This window comes from Bufo gargarizans, chromosome 7 (genome assembly GCF_014858855.1).
Source record: "Bufo gargarizans isolate SCDJY-AF-19 chromosome 7, ASM1485885v1, whole genome shotgun sequence".
In the NCBI taxonomy this organism is placed as follows: Eukaryota; Metazoa; Chordata; class Amphibia; order Anura; family Bufonidae; genus Bufo; species Bufo gargarizans.
Window position 1 is genome coordinate 64869116 of NC_058086.1, and position 22650 is coordinate 64891765.

The following is a 22650-nucleotide window of genomic DNA, read 5'->3' on the forward strand; positions in this document are numbered from 1 at the left end:
GTGTGTATGCATATATGCTTATATAAATACACTTGTATATGTATAAACATATGTATAAACATGTGGCTACTACTTATTATATTGTACTTTATACAGTATTTTCTTATTATCTAAGTCTTCTATCTATCAGTAGTATAATTCATATGTAGGGTTTCATACAACCCCAAATATTATAGATACAACCCCCTTTTCATCTTATATAATCAAACTCAGACCGATCCTAATAAAGTTTTCCTTATTCAAAGGATAGACACTGCAGTGTCTTTGATTCTAAATGCGCATGCGCATACTGGGTGCTGCGATCGCACGGCTCACATGACGTCTCCGGCGATCATGTGACCCACCGAACGCAGGCAGAGACATAGCGCTCATAGGTCAAGCGCTCCTAATACTTCCGGTCTTACGGCTTAAATTGCGGACATGCAGACGCCAACATAGCGCCTGCATTATGCCGATTATAACCCAGCCATGGTAAGCTCATGCATCAAATACTCATTATACACAGTTATCTTACTCTGCTGATTGATTTTATATTGTTTTATCCTGACTACTCTTCATCCCCATATAGATTTATATTGATTTATATTGACTACTCTTTATCTCTATATTTCTCTTATTACTCCAGTCTAGCCTGATTAGGTTAATTCTTGGTTGAAACTTATGATTTATTGATGAAATTATAGAAATAGCTTATCTAGATTACTATGCCTCCTTCATATTATAAACGGTATCTGTTTAACCAGTCTCACATCCCTCTTACTTTACCTACCCTTTTACTCTTCCTATACTATAATTTATTATCTGAGATTTCTATATATGATCCCTTCCTTTGTATTTTCTCTTATAATATGTGTCAATAATACACTATGACCGCCGGAAACATAGATCAATGATATAAAAATTATATATCTAAACTTCTCCACAGATCCCCTGAAAAAGGTCTTGAGGACCGAAACGTCGGGACATACTATGGCTTATGAATTATAAATAATGTATATTATGATTTTGGCGCCAATAGTCATATATTGACATTTTGGAAAAAAGTTTTTGTACCTAAAATAAACTTGAAAAAGAAAAAGAAATATTGGAGTGCCGTGGATTATCTCTATTTATTTTAAGATATAATGTTGACATTCCTAGGTTAGGTTGTTTATTGGTCCCAGTTTTTTTGTTGGACCTCTTGTTAGCATTGGGGTCTTCATAGCTTAAGATTACTTTTCAAGCACTTCCCTCCCGAGGGGTGTTTATCTCTGGTAGTCGATCTCTCTATGGTGCTGTCATGTGTGAAGGGAAAAATGATAATTACACTTATCGGTAATTGGATTTTCCAGAACCCATGGCAGCACCCCTCTAAATCCCTCCCTGGTGCTTATGGTTGATGAAAATTGTTTCTGTCTTTCAAGTAAAAAGAAAAAGAAAGAATGCGGTAATAGGAATTCTATTTTGTACGGCTCCTACTGATCTACTCTGGAATCAACACTGAGGGAGGAAGTGGGTGTTCCCTTTTTGATTGCTCTAGGGCTTCCTGTCCAGTTGTGGAGGCGGATTCATCTTTCTCTATGGTGCTGTCAAGGGTTCTGGAAAATCCAATTACCGGTAAGTGTAATTATCATTTTCTGGAAACAGATATACCCCAAAAACTACACACAGGAGGACATGTGAATTTGACCCCTCAACTCACCTCTCATGTGCCAACTCCATGCACCTGTCTTTGGTTGCAATTACTGGACCAGAACCTTGGAAAGAAGCAAAAACAATACGTCAAAGTTATTATTCATAATGGTGTTTACCATCAACCAGAACCATAGTGATACTTCTCTAGAATGTATAGTAAATCCTTACATAATATTATATCAGATAATATCCTTTGGGCCTTGGTTTCCTCTGTATACCTAGGTTCTGTATTTCTACAGATTATATTATGCATACATTGGCACTGTGCTTTTCAACAAGTCCATAAAGAATATCAGACTCTTACCGGTTCGCTCATTGTTTGCAGCTTGTTGTCCATTTGTTTTAGATTTCTCAGTGCACTTTTCTTTCCTCCAAAAAATCCCTTCATTCTCTTCCCTTGAGTGACTACTGACTTTAGGACTAAGCCCAGATTCTTCTTTTGTTGAGTTATATCTCTCACAGTGGACATGTCTATTACCAGCATGAGAGCTATCATGTTCTCTTGGTTCCCGTTTCACATGTTTCTTTCCAGAAGATTTATTCTCCTTGGCCTCCTTGCTCTTCTTCTCCTCTGATAGTTTCTTGCAACTTGGCAATGCCTCTCCGAACTTAGGTTCCATTACTTTCATGCTAGCTGTAGACAAATGACGATTGTCCATATCTCCAGGAACATCAGGATTGGTCACTTTAGAGTTTGGCACTAGGTCTGATTGAATTCCCTTTTTGTCCTGGAATACTGGTACCTTATTTCCTCCTTGTAATAGCTGTTGGTGGACACTCTCTGTACGGACTGCAAGTCTACCATTTCTAGATAGCACTACAGTGGGTGCTTTTCCTGGTGGAGGAATAGGCACACGGTTAGAAAGACTTCTTTGAATTTTTCCAGGAATCTGATTGAGAGACCATGTATGGCATGCAAGGAACGATAGGAGCAACATGGTCTCTACTCTTTGTCTGTTCAGTTGTTCCTTGTCTAGAATCTAAATTTAATACAATGTTCCCAGTTTCTATCTCTGCATGTAATGTGTTGTTTCCCTTCTCAGTGTCAAGCGTTACACACTTGGATTTTCTTGTGAGTTTAGTTTCAATGTCTTGTGGCGTTTGCGTTAAACCAGTTCTTACTGAATCAACATGAGACCCACCAGTCAGGGCACTCAACTGTGGATTCAATTCTGACATTTTGAGTATAGAATTGGGTTCTAAAATGGCTGCCTTATCTTTAAATCTGCTTTCCAGAGCAAAAACAGAGGTACCATTTTTGACCTTAATGGCTTGCTCAGAGTATGACCCCCCAGCTCTTGTCTGACCATCTGAGAATGAGTGTGTTGGGCGTAATGTGGCCCCATGCTCAGGTGAAAACTTGGGAATTCCCCATCTTTGATTTTTGTTACCAAGAGTCCTACTTCCCTCTTCTTCTCCAGAGGAATCTGCGGTCGAGTCACCGCCAATGTGCGTTTCTCGGATCAGCTCTGTATGTACTCGCCATGGTTGGGAAGGTAGAATCCAGTGAGGAGAGGGCTTGACCCCCAAAGTTGAGCTTAGGGAGCCATCCTGAGTTATTTTTGAGCCTAAGTGAACATTTCGTAGGTTAGTACCATGAATAGCAGCTGGACTGGCTCCTGATGCTTTGATATTGGAGCCACAAGTCCCACACTGTCCATGACCAGATGGTGACAATTGGTCTGTCCAGGAAGGAGATCCATTTGCCTGTCTCTTTGGTGGAGGAGTGTTTGTTAGAGAAGTCTGTGGAACATGTTGACGTTCTCGATATCTCTCTTGTACGTCTCTTTCAGATTCATCCTGAAAACGTACATGGGATGGAGAACTCCCTCGAGAACCTTTGTGCCAAGAGTAGTAGTCACTACTTGAACTGTCACTTTGAGATCCTCCGTCTGTCACAACACCAGGTGCACTTAGACCGCTACATAAAGAAAATATACAGAAGAAGATAATGTCATAAATGAAGCTCGTAATGTACAAATTTAAGTACCATTTTTTTCAGACTATAAGATGAACCTGACCATAAGACGCCCCCAAGGTTTAAACAACAAATCAGAAAATTAATATTTTCTACTGATTAAAATTTCCCTATAGTTTAATGAAGTGGACGGGTCAATGTCACTAACTTTAGGGTAGGGGGGGTTAATAGTTTACAGTCAGCTTTAGTTAATCTTAGTGTATCATCTTTTGACAATTGAAACAAACAGCAATGGTGTATGTGGCCACATGATAGGAGTAATAACATGACAATCACAAGTTACAGTGTATAGTACAATTCAATACTGACTGTGTAGCCCTCTTCTTCTTACTGGTCTAACATCTCCCAATAATGACATCATCAAAGGTCCTTCAGCTACATAAGTCTGAACTTTCCTTGCTGCCGGAGGACCTTCAGCTTGGAGAGGAAAGTGTTTGTCATACCTGTTCATGAGCTGAATGATCTTTCAGCCTCCTCTCCTGTCTGCATAAAGCCTCTTGCACACGACCGTGTGCTGGCCGGGCCCGTGCACGGGAACCGACTGTGGGGCAGCCAGCATGCGGATTGCGGACCCATTGACTTGAATTGGGTCCGTGATCTATCCGTTCCGCAAAAACATAGAACAAGTTCTATTTTTTTGGCGGAACGGAAGCATGGAACGGAACCCGAGTTCCATGCTTCCGTTCAAGTGAATGGGTCCGGATCCGTGATGCGAAATGTACACTGCCGGTGCGTCGTGTATATCGCCGCAATACGGCCACAGCGGGGCAACGGCCGTGTGCAAGAGGCCTAACTCACATGGATCGGTGTTGGTAAGAGAGAAAGAAGTGTGCAGGAGCACAGCTCTCTCATTGATCCAGCAGAGCGCCGTATGAGCCCGCTGCCGGATCATTAACCCTTTGTTTTGCGCTCCCTGCCTTCCCGGAGCCATACCTTTTTTATTTTATTTCTCTGTTTACATAGCCATATGAGGGCTTGTTTTTTGCAGGACAAGTTGTACTTTCCAACGCCACCATTTAATATTGCATATGATGTAGTGGCAAGTGGTAAAAAAATTACAAATGGGGTGAAATTGCAAAAAAAAAAAAAAAGCTATTCCACCACAGTTTTTACGTTTTCTTTTATTTACACTCGATGTGCGATAAAACTGACCAGTTACTTTTATTCTACAGGTCAGTATGAATCTGGCGATACCTTATATGTGTAGTTTTTCTTGCGTTTTGATAGTGATAAAATAATAAAAAAGTGGGGGAAAAAATCTATTTATTTTTTCTTCAGCCATACTTTTTTGTAATTATGTGTACGGAGCTGTGTGGGGGCTAATTTTTTGCGGGGCAATCTGAACTTTTCATTTATGCCATTTTGGGGTGTGTGTGACATTTTAATCACTTTTTATTTTTTTGGTAGAAAATGAAGCGACCAAAAACGGCGAATTTTGACGCTTTTTTCTGTTTTGCTGTTTGCCGTATGGGGAATATATTTGTATACTATGGGCGCTTTGGCACATCGCGACACCCATAATGTGTATTTAAAAAAAAAAAAATTTGTTCTTTTATTTTTATTTTGGGAAAAGGGGGGTGATTTGAATTTTTAGGGAACTATAACATGCAATCATTAGATTGCTATTCTCGTAGACTCCAATGCATTAGCATTGGAGTCTATGAGAAAATTGCTAAATTCCTAAGAAGCCTTGTTACAGGCAAGGGCCCCATAGGAAATACTATGCAGCAGCCTCCTGTCATTCACAAAGACAGGGGCTGCTGCAAACAAGCTCCGGCTCCTCAGATCGCCGCATGGGGGAGCCGAAGCATCAACGGAAGCGTGAGGGATTAAATGTTTGTGATCAGCATTACTGCCGGTTGCGGACATTAGCCACGGGTGTCTGCTATAAGAAACAGCAGGCCACCCTTGGCGATGGCACCCACTCCACTCAGAAGCGGGCGTCATCTTTAAAGACCCGGCCAGCGCCGTACTAGTACAACGCTGGACGGGAAAGGGTTAATAAAGCAGTCAGAAAGGTATGGCACTACTGGCAGCACCCTGACTGCGGACAATACGGCGCCAGCACTTTTAGGCCTCATGCACACGACCGTTGTTGTGTTCAGTTCCGCAAAATGGGGTTCCGTTGTTCCGTGATCCGTTTCCATTTTTGTTTCCGTGTGTCTTCCTTTATTTTAGGAGGATCACCAGACATGAAGGAAAGTAAAAAAAAAGTCTAAGTCAAGTTTGCCATGCAAATGATAGGAAAAAAACTGACGCGGACGCGGATGACAATCTTGTGTGCCTCCGCGTTTTTTCACGAACCCAGTGACTTTAATGGGTCCTGCAAACCGTTTTCCGTGATAAAAATAGGACAGGTTATATTTTTTTGACGGACTGAAACCGCGGATGACAAACGGTGCATTAGCCGAGTTTTCAACGGACCTATTGAAAATCAATGGGTCCGCAGAAAATTACGAAAAAACGGAACAACGGACACGGAATGAAACAACGGTCGTGTGCATGAGGCCTTAAGCAAGGTTTTTTGCTACTTAAAAGTGAGTCTTGACTGCCATGTGGATATGTCCTATCACATGTAGCCACTGTGAAGTTATCCTAAAAATAGGCTATTACAGTATTTTGGACTGTAAATTCACAGTGACTAGATGTGATTGGACATATCAACACGAGGCAGTCAATCATCATGGTTAGTGGTCTCTATGGCAATCAGCAAGCTAGGACAATTGTCTAGACGGATATTGTAGTAAAAGTCAGATCCTGTTTTCAGAAGAAGCACTATAGTCATCACTGACATTCTCATAATGAGACATATGTGATCTGAAAAGCAAAAAACTGTCCTAATTTTTCCATCCATTTATATGCTCAGGCTACATACAGTAAATGTAGATATTATAGGATTAAAGGGAGTCTGTCAGTAGTTTTGACCATGCAGAACTGCTAACAGCACTACGTTGGTTTATTCTGCTCCTGCAAACACACTGAAAATGACTTCACTATGAAGTTCTCTCTGAATTGGGCAGCTTAACACCCCTCCCCTCTACTCTGAGTGTCAACTCTAGTGGTCTCCTGGTTGGATTCTACAGCTGTCTCTCAGAACAAAGGGGAGGGCTTCACAGTAAAGTTTCACCTCCAGGGCACTTGCAGGAGCAGAACCTGGCAGAATGAAAGTTCATATTCACACTACTCCTGATAATGTTGTCAAGTTTACCATGGTTAAAACTGCTGATAGACCCCCTTTAAAGTTGCCCATACACATTAGATTAATGTGAGCAGATTCTTCTGATAATCTACTGTGTATGGGAGCCTTTCAAATGTCCAGTGACAGCAAATCTGGGGAGAACAAGAATTAGGCATGTGGGATTTTATTTAAAGGGGTTTTACAGGATTTTACAAGATATTGATGACCTATCCTCAGGATAGGTGCATAGGACCTAGCTGTCCCATAGAAGTGAATGGGGCGGCTTGTACTTACACCTGCTTACTGCTGTGATGTCGACAGCAAGCAGGTAAACAAAAAAGGGAAGGCTGCGCTCACACAAGCACAGCCTTCTCTTCAACTAGCTGATCGGTGGGGTTGCCGTGTGTCGGACCCCTGCCAGATCTGATATTGATTACCTATCCTTAGGATAGGTCATCAATATTAAAAACCCTGAAAAACCCTTTAAGATTTTTTTTCACACTGTTGTATTTTTTGCCTGTATAAAAAGCTGTATATTTAGCCCATATTTAAAGGGTTTATCACAAAAAAGTGTTACTATGCAATGAAGCATTATTGCAATATACATGGAATAAAAATATTGTTAGCTGTTTATGTACATTACATTTTTCCCTCTGGTAGCACCCCCTCCTTTTTCTCCTGGTCACCTTGCAGCGTCACACTTGCTTACGTGGGCACTGCAAAAAGCTTATTGTGTCATGTTATATCATGCTGTATTGTATTGCTATGCAAGTCTCTGTTACCAGGCTGTCAGGTGCATTACATACATTCCACCACTAGATGGGGATAGCACTAGGATATATATAGTGTGATTCAGGCCTAGTTAGGGGGTTGGGAGTTAGTGAGAGAAGAAGAAGGAGATGGAGTGAGGAGCTAGGGGGAAGGAGAGGTCCCCTCTCCTCTCAGCTCACTCTTTTGGGCTCCATGGCCCAGAGGAGCCATCGTGGACCTCAGTGACAAGCCAGGAAAGACAGGCGGAGGAAAGTCTATATTCTACTATTCACTCTTCAGGAGTAGCAAGTGAGTTCTGGTCAAGTTTATTGTTGGATAAAGACAAAGGAAGGACAATGCCATTATTCTAGGCACTAGACGCCTTTGTATCTAAGTGAAGGACTTATTAGCTTCTGGCAGCCTCACCGTTATTCTAAGGACAGATAAGGGTTCTGTTGTGTCACTTGTGTGTAGAAGATAAGGACTTGAACTACCTCAACTGAGACTGAAGCAAGGCAAAGAGCTGAATATCAGTGAGTACATAACTAACTACCCTAGCCTGAGACATTACTACCAGCACAGCCTGTTACTGGGATTCATCACATCCAACTTGCATGTGTATCAGAGACTGCTTTATGACTGGATGTAAACTGTTATCAAGAACCTGGTTATAGTAAAGTTTACCATTGGATTTAAACCTGCTTCATTCTTCTAACTTCACACCACTACCACTCTCAACATTTTGCACCATCAAGGTGCTGGCGTTACGACAATACTTAAATCAGGGGCCCAGCCGCACAAGCACTCAGAAACCCAATCACCATCAAGGGCACCTCAATCACCACCTGGCCGGTGTCCCCTGTAATAGAGCGTGCCCCGGAGAATCCAGTGCTGTTCTCCTCTTCACTGCACTGCTGGCCCAGGGAGGCATCTGCTAAACCGTGAGTACATGAACTGTTTGTATGCTTCGGCCCACCGTGAACCTCACGTGTTCTAACCCTGCGGACTGGCACGCCGCAACCTTCTCTTGCGTTCAGTGGTTGACCAACATGCTCAGGAGCTTCCCCAATATCTTCTTCCTCTCTGTGCTGTTACAGTGATCTCATAGAAATGGAGGTGAAGTGGCTCCAACACCTTTCATTTGTTCGTCCCCACTTGTAAAGTTATAGAAATCTATAGCTATATCTCTCTCTAGACAGTGGTGTTATTTATTAGTGAAATCGCTGGGGCTGTGTGTGAGGGACGAGCTGCTGCCCACCCATAGAAAGGGAAGAGAGAAGGCCTCCAGATAATGCACTGATATAGTTAAAATAATGGTGTGCATTACTCCAGATATGATTTTTTCATTGTAGGATAAGCCTATTAATTTATTTTGAAGACATCACAATGCATGCAAATGGCCTTTAAATTCATATGATACACTTAATTTATGATATGAGGCAGATGTTTGAATCCACGGCAACTCCTATCCATTGGAGACTTCAAAAAGATATTTTGCAGACTTCAATCACAATGTGAAATCAGCTTAAATTAGTTGGGAAAACTGCAAGCAAATTAACATGGGGAATTATTGTCTGGATATCTAGAGAGACTTTCAGTGTACAGTAGGCGTATGGCAGTGCAGGATAGTCCTGATGCCTGCTCCATAACAACGGCCTGGAATGTATCCCTAATGATTATGTCACCAGGAAATGTACTAAATTTGGATTTACAATTCAGTCTAGTGATGGAATAAGAAGACCGAAGCAATGGGAATAATGATCATTACGGTATCGCCAAATTCTGGCTGGGCTGAGAAGGCCTCTTGGACCCTTGATACGACCCATGGTGGAAAATCTACAACCCATGAACATGAAACTTTGAGTTTCCAGTAGAGTATAACCCGGGGTAATGATGATACGTGTGCCCTGGGTGCACGGGCCCCTAGCAAGAAAATCTACTTTGGCCAGGGGATTTAGACACAGGACTAGGCTGGCAAACTGAACTTCTTCTGTCTTAAACCAACAAGAAGCTAATAAAAATAAGGGCAGTAATAATGGACATGGGAGTTGGCACAAGAAGGCTTCTTTTGGATGATACCTCCTAGATATTTAAAGTATGTGGCTGTTCCTGCTCAAGTTAGGAAATGATTAACACAAGAGACTCGATTCTCTGATCTTGAACTGCACATTCTCATGGACAGGGATGCATTGGCCATCGACCTTACAGAGAAAATTCCCAGTGGCCCGAAACCCAGGGGGCCACCCAAGCCCTCTTCTCTGCCAGCAACCACACATGCCCTCCTAAATTCATCTGCTGTGGCCTGCATCTCACCACCTAAGGTCCCTTCTACATTTCTTAATCAGAGACAACTGGAGGAAGAGAAAGACAGAAAATGGCATCTACTTGGCCACCACAAAAGGGGCAGCTTTTGCAGTAATATATCGTTCTACACTATAGTATATGGCTCTGATGTGATTATATTTTGTGGTTTGCTATTGCTGACCTTGTCTACTTGTGTTGCTCCCCCTCGCCCACCATGTGGCCACTTAGTTTTTTTTCCAGGGCCACTTTAAGTTCCCAGTCCGCTCCTGCTCATGGAGAGTGTATTATTGCAAGGCAGGGAGGCATTCACTATATAAAGCGTGGAACTTCTCTCCGTGACACCTCCATGTGAAATAATTACTGTGCAGAGTACAACCGACAAACATTTCATTAGCATTGCTCTTCTAATGAACCGTTTTATGGGCTGAGTAATGGAACATTAAAACAATGGATATTACGCAGAGACAGAAATGTCACTGTCATAGTGAGCTCCTTCCCCATGGCCACTACTATGACCGCCTGCTCACCGCTGTGATCAAAACCTATAGGAACAGTATAGACAATGTCTGCCATACACCAAGAATACACCATGAGAAGATAATGAAGAACGATGGGGACACTATCGCGGACTCTTCTCCCCTTTTGTTAGCACGTGCTTTGGTTTTTGATTTTCTCTACAAGCTCTTAATCTCTTAAATCCCGTTCTCTATCTTGTCCGATCCCTTAGTACATTTCGTTGTCTTTGTTTCTCTGTTTTTAAATCCCCCCTTCCCCCTTACTTACCGGCGAAGTGATGGCTGCGAGTGCGGATGCGGTAGTACACAGTGGGAGGCTCGCAAGGGACTGGCCCCCTTTGCTTTCATCCGTGCTCTGTGTAGCAGCTGCTTGGCCTGTTCGTGACGGACGCTGAGCTCCCTGGGAAAGGATTAGAAAGGATTTTATAATGACGCCACTTCCCTAAGTGCATCAGCCGACGTCAGAATGTATAAAAATGCAGGGTGAGAACACAGACTGACGCCGACTGTGCCCCCTATTGGATTTTAGTTAGAACTACAAAAATAAAATGCACCAAGAGGCGAAAGTAGGACATACCCGTTTTAGGAAATGACTCAGAGATAAAGATCTTCATATGCGACATATGGTTTAGGATTAAAGATTACAGACGTTGGTCACTTCTGGCAGCATATTAATATGCAGAGGGGGTGAGGGGATCTGAGAAACCACAGCATAGTCAATAAGTAGATGCCTACCAGATGCCATGGGCTGAAGAAGTGCTAAGTGATAACCACTTTATACTGACTGCATTCTCCTGTATACAAATATCACTCTGCAGGGCTAAACCACATGCCCCACAATATTCTAGCATTTCATAGGTGCTAAGTAGTGTTGATCGAGCACCAAAGTGCTCAGGATGCACCCAAGCACAATGGAAGTCAATGGGAGAGCCCGAGCATTAAACCAGGCACCCCCTGCTCTGAAGACGTGTCTGGTTCATAGTAAAAGGTCAGAAATTGATGGAAACATCACTGAAATGGTTCGGGAACAGCATGGGGAGGATGTCTGGATGTATCTTGGACTCCCAGGTCGCTTCTGGGAACGATGTTGTCCAAGTAGTACGCACCTTTTACAGACTGACAATAATACGCACAAAACCGAAGATAAAACCGATTTTAGAGAAAAAAATGGTTAGGAAACATTATTTTCTGTATATTTACTTGTATATAAAGTGCTGCCAGAAATTACAAGGAAGAGGCACTCCGATACAACCTGTATATATCACATAAGGAGGGCCTCATTCACATTGTGGTACAATTGTTTAGGTAGTGGGACTCCTACACTCATAAAGCCTATGCACTAAGTGAAAGGTCTGCAAAAATTACAAGGAACCGGCACTCCAATACACCCTTTATTACACATAAAGGAGGGCATCATACACACCCTTGAAAAATTATGATTGATGGCCTGCTGGTGACCCTCAAAAACATTAGGAGCAAGGGCCTTCTGGTGAACCTCTAAAACATTATGGGCGAGGGTCTGCTGCTGATCTGACCAGCTAAAACATTAGGGGTGAGGGTCTGCTGCTGATCTGACCATCTAAAACATTAGGGGTGAGGGTCTGCTGCTGAGCTGACCATGTAAAAAATTAGGGGTGAGGGTCTGCTGCTGAGCTGACCATATAAAAAATTATGGGTAAGGGGTCTGCTGCTGAGCTGACCATGTAAAAAATTAGGGGTCAGGGTCTGCTGCTGATCTGACCATCGAAAACATTAGGGGTGAGGGCCTGCTGCTGATCTGACCATGGAAAAAATTATGGGTGAGAGCCCGCTGCTGAGCTGACCCTCTAAAACATTAGGATCGAGGGCAGCCTAATAAGCATGTTGATATGATGGAGGAGGAGGACGAGAAAAGGAAGATTGAACCATATACCCTTTTTTGTGGTGGAAGGGGTGCATGGGAATACAGTGTATTCAATACACCACAAAAGCCACATTTAAAGTGCCTTTATGTTTAGCCGCTTTCCTCTGGTGGAGTAGAGAAGTCCGGGGCAATCCAGGCCTTGTTCATTTTGATAAGAGTCAACCGATCAGCATTTTCAGTTGACAGGCGGAAGCACTTATCAGTTATTATGCCCCCAGCAGCACTAAATACCCGCTCTGACAAAACACTGGTGGCAGGGCAGGCCAGCACCTCCAAGGCGTAGAGCTCAAGTTCATGCCATGTCTCCAACTTGGATACCCAGTAGTTGTAAGGCACAGAGGGATCATTGAGGACGCAGATATGGTCTGCTATGTACTCCTTCACCATCTTCCAAATCTTTTTCCTCCTTGTGACAGTAGGTCGCACATCAGGGTGAGGGTGCTGGTGGGGTGTCATGAAACTGTCCCGGGCCTTGGAGAGTATTGCCCTGCCTCTGTTGGAACTGCTGTGTGTTCCTCAAAGTTGCGTAAAACCTCACAGAGGTCAGACAGCCATGCCCACTCGTCGCTTGTGAAGAGCGGAAACTGACTGGAAAGGCGACGACCATGTTGCAGCTGGTATTCCACTACTGCCCTCTGCTGCTCACAAAGCCTGGCCAACATGTGGAACATGGAGTTCCAGCACGTGCTCACGTCGCACAACAGTCGGTGAGCTGGTAATTGCAAGCGCTGCTGCATCGCTGCCAGACCACCAGCAGCTGTAGATGACTTTCGGAAATGGGCACACACGCGGCGCACCTTCACCAGTAGCTCAGGCAAATTGGGGTAGGTTTTGAGAAACCGCTGAACCACTAAGTTGAAAACGTGGTTAGGCATGGTATGTGTGTGAGCTTGCCTAGCGCCAAAGCCGCCACCAAGTTACAGTCATTATCAGACACAACCATGCCTGGTTGTAGGTTGAGTGGCGAGAGCCACAGCTCAGTCCGGTCTCTTATCCCCTGCCACAGCTCTGCGGCGGTGTGTTGTTTGTCACCTAAGAAAATAAGTTTCAGCGCGGCCTGTTGCCGCTTCCCCACTGCAGTGCTATACTGCTTACAGCTACTGACTGATGGCTGACTGGTGCTGCAAGATAATAATTCAGAGGTGGAAGTGTAGGAGGAGAAGGGCGGGTAGCAGCCACTAATATAGGTGGTGGCGGAAATACTTTGGAAGTAGGGCCTGCAATCCTTGGCATCGGTAGCACCTGTGCCATGCCCAGGGTACGACTGTCTCCCGGCCTCCACAACATTCACCCAGTGTGCGGTCAGGGAAATGTAGCGTCCCTGGCCACAAGCACTTGTCCATGTGTCAGTCGTTAAGTGGACCGTCCCAATAACTGCGTTGGTCAGGGCACGGGTGATGTTACGGGACACATGCTGGTGTAAGGCGGAGACGGCACACCGGGCAAAATAGTGGCTGATGGGGACTGAACAACGAGGGACGGCCGCCGCCATCAGGCTGCGGAAAGTCTCAGTGTCCACAAGCCTAAATGCCAACATTTCCAGGGCCAGCAATTTGGAAAGGTGCACATTTAATGCTATGGCCTGTGGGTGGGTGGCTGGGTATTTGCGCTTTCGTTCAAAGGCCTGGGGTATGGACATCTGTACGCTGCGCTGGGACACAGAAGTGGATGTGCTAGCTGATGGTGCTTGAGAAAGTCCAGGTGCAGTAACCAACATGGCTACGGCATTACAGTAAGTGGCAGTAGCAGCCAACAAGTGTGCGGGGAGGAGACTCGAGCATTGCGCTTGTGCACACGCGGTATTCGGCCGAATACCGCGATGTGCCGAGCATTGCGATGCTCAAGCCGAACTGGTGTTCGGCCGAGCATGCTCGATCAACACTAGTGCTAAGGTCTGCCCCAAAGACAGAAACAAAGTTTAAAGGGTTTTTTCAGGTTCCTGATATTGAGGACCTATCCCCAGGATAGGTCATCAATATCCGATCACTGGGGGCCAGACACCCCGCACCCTCACCGGTCAGCTGTTCCCTGCAGCCTCCGGTGCTGGAACTAGCACTGTTAATGGAACAGGAAGCACAGGTCCAATCAAAGTCTAGTGGTCATGCCGGGTTACTGCAGCAACCAAAGCACGGCCACTACACTTTGTACAGGGCTGTGCTGCCTGTTCTATTCACAGTGCTAATTCCAGTGCCGGAGGCTACAGGGAACAGATGATCGGTGGGGGAGCAGAGTGTCAGACCCCCACTGATCAGATATTGATGACCTACCATGAGAATAGATCATTAATATCAAAAACCTGGAAAACCGCTTTTGGGTTTGTCCATAGCAAAGGAAATACAATGTGCACGCGCCAGCTAAACCTGTAATCACAAGTACATAATGGTCCTTAAAGCAGCACATCCAAAATAACTAAATAAAACCATATACGACATATACACTGATGAGCAAAAAGGGTAACAATGTTTTGAACTTTTTATTCTCAGGCTTCATATCTCACCATCCACTACAGCTTCGAATGTGAGACCCTCATTATTTTATAGACCCTCATCTTGGCTATCTCATACATAAATTGGACTTACAACTATTTAGCATATGATTAGTTATGCAGATTCTTGTCATGTAACTGCATTGTTACTGTTTTGCTCCTGGTGGTGGAACAATCTTTTTCTTTGACTCAATGACCCAAAGCATAGGTCGAGATTGGACAAAGAAATGGTTTAATAACAATATAGTTGAGGTGCTGGATTGGCCCCCACAGTCCCCAGACCTCAACGCAATTGAACACTTGTGGGTAGAGTTGACGAAAAAACTGTATTTGTACCCTGAGTCGACCAATGCACCAACATTAGGAACGTGTAGAAGAGACCTGGGAACAAATTTCAGTTGAGACACGCTTGAATCTGATCGAGAGCATGCCCAGAAGGATTCAGGCAGTATTGAAAGCCAAAGGTGGATTTACAAAATACCCCCAAAAATTATTTTTAATTTTAGGAGCAAAACAATAACAATGCAGTTACAGGACAAGAATCTACCTAACTAATCATATGCTAAATAGTTGTAAGCCCAATTGTTGTATGAGATAGCCAAAATGATTGTCTATAAATGATGGTAGTCTCACGTTCGAAGCTGTAGTGGATGGTGAGATATGGAGCCTGAAAGTCGAAGGTTCAAAACATTGTTACCCTTTTGCTCGTCAGTGGGTATACGGCATCTAAGACTGCTGTGCAGGTAATTTCTGCATAAACTACTTTCACACATGATACGCCACTAGTCTATGCAATGTACTTGAACAGTCCATACCTTGATTGCTCCAAAAATATTATTTAAATGGAATCATAAGGGAATACTACCCTAAACCGCACAGGGATGGCATAGGAGGGGGCTGTGAGTCTGGACCTGTACAACTATCGAACCGAGTAAACTCTGGTAGCTGAAAATTGCTGACATCAATGGTTTGGTAACTACTACTAGCCCTAAAGTAGTTGGGGAGAGTCACATAGTGTTATGTCTGCTATACAATTGTTGGCATCTTCCTGGCAACCAGATGATGTGTAATGGTAGATTTCCACTTTAAATGGGTGTATGGGATTAGAGAAACATGACTTTTTTCCATAAACAGCGCCACTCTTGCCCAATGGGCAGTTGAAACACAGTCCCCTTCTCTCAAATAGACGAAAGCAACCATGTTTTTTTTATCAGGGGCATAGCTATAGTGGAAGCAGGGGAAGCGGCTGCTATGGGGCCAAATCTAGAACGGGCCTGCCTGGGAGGAGGACTAAAAGATTTTATTGTGCAGGGCCCCTTCAAGAGTATTATACAATGACGTTGGCTATCCTGGTCTAAGAAAGTGATCTTGACTAGCCGCAGAACTGGGGGACTAGTTATGCCGCTGTTTTTATATGTATTCTCACACAACCACTTTCAATAGAAAATCCCACCTAGAAAAATGGGAAGAGGAGGTCTAGGATGCTGTCTTTCAAGGTTTTCACACAGTGTAGCCGTTTTTGCAACCCCTAAATGGTGGCTCTGGCATTAAATGATATTCGCCAGTTTTGCTACTCACCTGCCATCATCTATTATGGGTATAGATACCCCAGAATCAGCATCTGTCTCGCCGGGGAACAACCCTGCAATACAAAACAACAGCCATTCTGTACAATGTATATGTATGCAACATTGCACTCTAGCCAGTGTCTCCTACATCTGTACTCACAGCTGACATCTTTGGAGACGTGTCCTTGGCTGGGCAGATCACCATTTGTATTGTCCAGGCTGTGACATGCGGTTCTGTTTAATTTGCATCTCAGCTCCAGCCGGTTTCTCTCCACTCGCTCGGCCAGACTCAGCGAGCAGTGGGGGTCCCCTGTAGTGCATGGGGTACTGCAGGGATTGTCACATGAAGAGTGCAAGCAGTCATGAGGACAGAATTGTGAAGAGTTCTCATCAACAGGAACAGAGTTGGACACGTTTTCTGTTTGGCAGCTACTGTAGTAATTCAAGGAAGATCCACAAGTCTCCCAAAGCTCATCAGTTCCCCACACATCTTGCTTTTGACAGTCCAACAGGTCTTCAGTTAGGTACGTACGAAGCTGTGGAGAAACCAGGGCATCTTCAGAAATGTCACCTTCACTTGTTCCACGACTCTCGGAGTGTCTTGGTTCCTTCTCCTTGATCTGTTTTTCCTTCAGGGCTTTCACCTTTCCCTGTAGCACAGATGTCTTCATCCCTTTTTCTTCATGCCTCCCTGACTTGTCAGTTTGTTCAGTGTCTCGAGAGTTTCCACTTGCAGGTCTTACTTTTCTGGGGGATTTATTTGCCCGTCCTGTGGATCTCCTCGGGGACACACACTCTCCTGCATTAACCTCCATCTCCATCTTTTCTACAATCAGATTTTATCTGCAAATTTAAAAGGGATATCTGAGTAATGCACAACAACAAGGTGAAAAAAATATGTTTTTAATTGTACCAATATGCTAGGAGGACACGGTCCTCCTTCATCTAAAGCGACTAGATTACATTTGGCGATACGTGTATATTACTATCAGTGATGAACCTCAGAAACGCATTATCATACTGATTATGGCTATGATGAAAACAATTAGTTGACATTTTTAAGCAAATGTATGAGGATTTATCAGTTTTTTTTTATAAATTAAAAATACATGCTGATATAGTTAATCCACAAGTCCCATAGCACATAGCAGTACTTTATCTTAAAGGATATGTCTACCTTCGCAACCAAAGTGTCTTCATTGTTACAGGCTACAAAGAAACACTATGTAGTCTGATGAGGGGTGTAGCTTTAGGGGGTGACAGGTAGCAGGGTTCTGGTGCTTAAAGAAGCCCACAGCCCCTCTGCCACATAAGACACCAGTATTATTAATGGCCGTGGTAGGTGGGGGAAGGTTACAGATTTTTCAGTAGGCTCAAGAACCTCCAGTCATAGTCCCTTTTATCTTTCCATACTTCATGGTATTCTAGGTATGTTACCAAAAATAGGGGACGTGAGGAAGAGAGTTTGACTGCAGGATCAGACCTACAGATGTGTTTATGTTGTCTGTTACCATGGTGACATAGATCTGTACAGCAGCTGTAGACACAACACAGTAGATTTTAAAAGAAAAGCTTTTCAAAGTTGGTTCATTTTTCATTTCAGTTGGGATGGAGAAAGTAAAACTATTGGCTTCAAAGGTGGACATAGTCTATGAGTGGTTAGATTGATGTGCATCTGGGCTATTTAAATAAATCTAGTACCGTGAACCTCAGATGTAGCATTTGAGGTTAAACAACAGTCTTGAAGACACACTTATGCTTATAAAATCCAAAAGAACACTTGTTATTCTATTTTAAAGTCTACCCTACAGCCGCTTTACAACTTCTGAATAGTTCAGCTGTGAATAGAGCATCAAAGCATTCCTCCTGAGGAACTTGCAAGTACTTGGTAAACCAAAAAGTTGTTTGCTCAGTAGAAGCATTTGTCATTCAAGGAAGAAATTGTTTAAAGGGGTTATCCAGGAATTTGACATTGATGGCCTATCTTCAGGAGCTCCGATGAGAGCTGTGGCAATCTTCATAGCTTGCCAAGCACAGTGCCTTGCATTGTATAGCAGCTGTACTTGGTATTGCGGCTCAGCTCCGTTCACTTGAATGGGACTAAGCTGTGCCTAGGCCATGGGACTGATGGACGGTAACATCACAGGCCTAGGAAAAGGCCTAAGCATTCACGGAGCACTGTGGTCTCTTTGAACAGCTGATCGTGGGGGTCTGGGGAGTTGGCCCCCCGCCGATCTGATATTAACCATCAATATCAAATTCCCATATAACTCTTTAATCTTGATCAAATAGATTTTAAATTATACAGAAGGCAGAGATATCCTCAGGTTCTGTGTATATTGTGACGTAACCACTGTCACCTTTCAACCTCATTTGCCACAATGACCAATAACAGAGAGGATCAATATTGACCATGAGATCACTTTGAGTTTGTATGCTAGCACTTTAACAATCCACCTACATTGGTCAATCCTGATTTTTCTTACTTCCACTTGTAATGGCTATTTACATTGTAAAACAAAACATGCAATGCAACAGCTCTCTGCAAACCAAATAAAGTACAAAAATGCATAATAATTGCTAGTGCTATACTTATAAATACTTATAAATTAGAGATGCTTGGCAAATCATTTTGTACAAAATAATTTGAGCCCGACACACTGGGAGCCTGTATCTACGAAGTGTATTCTACAAAGTACAATTTTTCAGCCTGGTCTAGACAATGTAATCATGCGTCTGGTGTATTTATAGGAGCTTACTTCACATGTGATACTGCACCTGTAACTAGGATATGTCAAATAGTTGTATTCATATCTATCTTTGACATAACTTACAACATACTTGCCAACCCTCCCTGAAGGTTCAGGGGGCTCCGGGAAGAAGTCTCCAGGGTGCAACACAAGTCTCCCAGAACCTTCTGAGAATTCAGTGCTCCTGTGCGTGGCACTTGGATGCTACATCATCAGACTAATCCCCGGCGCCAAGACTCACATTCTGTAATTACAGCAATGTAAACTGTCTTACTGCCTGTTGTTAGGTCTGTCAAGTACAGCTAAGGTTGGATCTGTCAGGTAATGCTAGCTGCCTCTGCTCTAGGTTGCTCCCTATGATGCCTTTGCTCCAGGTTCCCCCCTCTGGTGCCTGTACTCCAGGTTCCTCCTTATAGTGCCTCTGCTCTAGGTTGCCTCATATAATGCCTCTGCTCAAGGTTGCCTCATATAATGCCTTTACTCTAGGTTCCCAACATCTTGTGCCTTTACTACAGGTTCCTCGTTATAGTGTCTTTGCTCCGGGTTCCCCACTCTAGAGCCTCCTTATAGTGCCTCCCATCCTGGTCCTCCCCTCTACTGCCTGTGCTCCAGGTTCCCCGCCCTTCTAATGCCTCTGCTCCAGGTTCTTCATCCCTCTAGTGATCCATGTACCCTCACCTAGTGTCTCTTTATAGTGCCTCTGTTCCAGGTCTCCCCTCTAGTGACTGTGCTACACTTCCCATCTCCCTCTTAGTGCCTTTGCTACAGGTCCCCCCTCCAGTATCTCTGCTTCCTTAAGATTATTAGGGTAAGGAAGAGCCTTGTAAATGGCAAAGTGCTGTAAAAAAAAAAAATAAAAAAGTGGTGTGGGCCTTAAAAAGGGGGAAAGACCTTTAGAAAGGGGAATGGTTATGCTGGTCCAGCAGCAAAGATCTGTATTCCACATGCACTAATGTTCTAATGGACAAGGTAGATGTGAGATTTCAGGACCAAACAAGATGACAATGTAGGAACCTAGGGCTGTCAATCAAGGAATGGGAGGCGCTGGCAGAGGAAGGCGGTGGAGCTAGGATGCAGTTACGGAGCTTGGGCCTGCCCTCAATGCACTTAACAGCTAATTTGCATATGTATTCAAATAGTTTTTCACCAGGATGAAGCATCAATAAAAGGTTGATTAAATTATGCAGAGCTAGCCCTACCTATTGCTAGGATATGCCCCCTTTGTCTGATAGGTGTGGGTCCGACCTCTGGAATCCTCACTTATCGCGTAAACAGAGCCTTGAATGTCGCGGAGGGAGCACCGCTCAAGTAAGGCCGCCGTCTATTCATTTCTATAGGCCTGCCGAAAATATATTTCCGTCACCTCTGAGAATATAATTGAAGCGGTGGCCGCACAAGCGCTTCCATTCATTTATTTGGGGCTGACGGAAATCGCTGAGCCAGTGCTCGGCTATTTTCGTGGCTCCATAGGAATAATGGAGGGCGCCCTGCCCTTGCGCGGCCACCACTCTCATTCATTTCTACCGGCCGACGGAGCCGACTTTCAAGGCTCCATTTTGAAGAGGTGGACCCTGCACCTATCAGACAATGGGGGCATATCCCAGTAATATGCCCCCATTGTCTGATATGACACAACTCCTTTAAACCAGGCACAATTCCTTGCTGGTTTAGCCCTGCTGAATGAAATGATACCTTTTACTTAGTGATCCATCACTTTATTCTGGAGAAAAAGGTACTGTTAATCCATATGCAAATGAGCAGGTAAGTGCACTGAGGACACACTCAAACCACTCTGTGCACCCTTACTCCTTTTGCTTCCTCTGCCAGTCCGTCCTTCCACTTCTTGATTGACAGGAGCAGGTTGCTGCATCGTCACCTTACCTGTCCCTGTCAATCAAGAAGGAGAGGGAGGGGCTGGCGGAGCAAAGGTGCACAGAGTAGCTTGGGCCCGCCCTCAGTGCACTTCACTGCTCATTGGCGTATGGATTAAAAGTACTTTTTCTCCAGAATAAAGCAACAGAACGCTAAGTGAAAGTTGTTATATTCAGCTGAACTAGCCCTTGCGCCTGGTTTATCAGTATTCAATATCAAACATGGGCACTTGATGAAGCCCATGGATTGAGCGCTCTCCTGTGCCATCACTGCTCACTTACCTTAATGTGCCTACTGTATGTGGCATTTTTTTAAGCTCTTTCATGGTTAGCACCATCTTGTCTTCTAGGATAAAGGTGGCTTATAAGTGTGTAACACAAAATAGAGCATACAAAATACGGCCACAAAATATGTATAATCCCAGACTGGCCCTATGGGAAAAACGTCTTACAAACCAGTAATATGACGATATGTTTTTAGGCGGTGGATATTAGAAGTTCTGCACTGCAAAAGCAACAGGACTTTTCTTATTCTTCCTTAGAAGGAATCCATATTTTTTTTTTTCTCCTACAGGTTTATGGAAGGAGAAAGGAATTCATGAAGAAAACTATTCACCACGCGCACTGGTGTTACGATAGCTGAGCGCCAAGGGAACATCAGCGCACACGCTGTGGGTTTACCAGGACTGGGCCTCAGCAGGGTAGAAAGAGTTAAAATAACTGTGCAGTGCAGACATTCACACACAAAAAAGAGTTCTGTGCCACTGGTCTGACACTTTCCAGACCTTCTGAGTAATAAGATGGGACTTTAACCCTTTAGAAAACCACTTTTCTACTCAGCCTCAAAATTTAGCTGGGGTGTTACATACGGCATGGATGACAGAGAGGCTTTCTCTGGGTAACGTAGGCCACAACTGCCTTCCTTACCAGTTGTCCAGTGTCCCCGGAGTCCTCCTCTGTCTCCATGTGTTGTTGCGGCCCTTGTGGTCCTCTGCAGCCCGCTGGCACACCTGGCTTTTGCTCCAGGAGTCTTGAGATGGTAAAGCACACAGCTCTCTGCTATGGCTGACTCCCTGGCACATCTCTGAGGGGAGCAGAAGACGATGATCCTGGCGGCTTCAGCTGCTGCTTTCCATCCCAGCTTCGAACATACACAGCTGCCAGTGCCAGATGTGCCAGGGTAAAAACACGACTTCTATCAGTAGCTCTGATCCTGGCTTTTCAGTGATATTTTGGAGCTCACATTGCTTCCATATCATCCTGTGTCTCCTTCACTGGCCATAGCTCCCTCCCCTCCTTCCTTCACTCTGCCTGTGTGACCTCCTCTCTCCTTCCCTCCTCCTCTGAATGAAACTCTCACCCCCTCTCTGCCCCAGTAAATGTATACTTCTCAGTCAATATCTAACCAGCCCTTGTACACATGCTCACAGCTGGCTTTTGGAGCCGGGGCTAGAAGTCTTGTAGCTGCAGGCTAGCTCTTCAGGGGGGAAGATGCCTGTAATTATAGTCTTCTTCTAAGACACATTGAGAAAGGGGGTTTTATCTAGTGAAAAGGGAGGGAAGAGCGAGAAGAGAAAACTAAACTCAGAAATACTTGGAAAGCTGTTTCACTTTTTTAATCTTTGTTCATACAGGTAACTGAATCTCACGCTTGACACAAGTCTAAGTATTTTT

At 44.1% G+C, this 22650-nt stretch overlaps 1 protein-coding gene across 1 annotated transcript in view; it reads right to left on the minus strand.

Moving 5' to 3' along the window:
- Positions 1-22296, minus strand: part of KIAA1614 (KIAA1614 ortholog) — a 49055-nt gene extending 26759 nt beyond the window's left edge. Inside the window, exons 1-7 of the mRNA XM_044301832.1 lie at positions 21904-22296; positions 16516-17198; positions 16366-16429; positions 10668-10799; positions 3066-3595; positions 1979-2509; positions 1682-1736 (exon numbers count right to left, since the gene is read on the minus strand). Of these exons, the coding sequence (XP_044157767.1) occupies positions 1682-1736; positions 1979-2509; positions 3066-3595; positions 10668-10799; positions 16366-16429; positions 16516-17176 (1973 nt within the window). The 5' untranslated portion in view covers positions 17177-17198; positions 21904-22296. The remainder of the gene's footprint in view (positions 1-1681; positions 1737-1978; positions 2510-3065; positions 3596-10667; positions 10800-16365; positions 16430-16515; positions 17199-21903) is intronic.
- Positions 22297-22650: the final 354 nt, after the last annotated feature.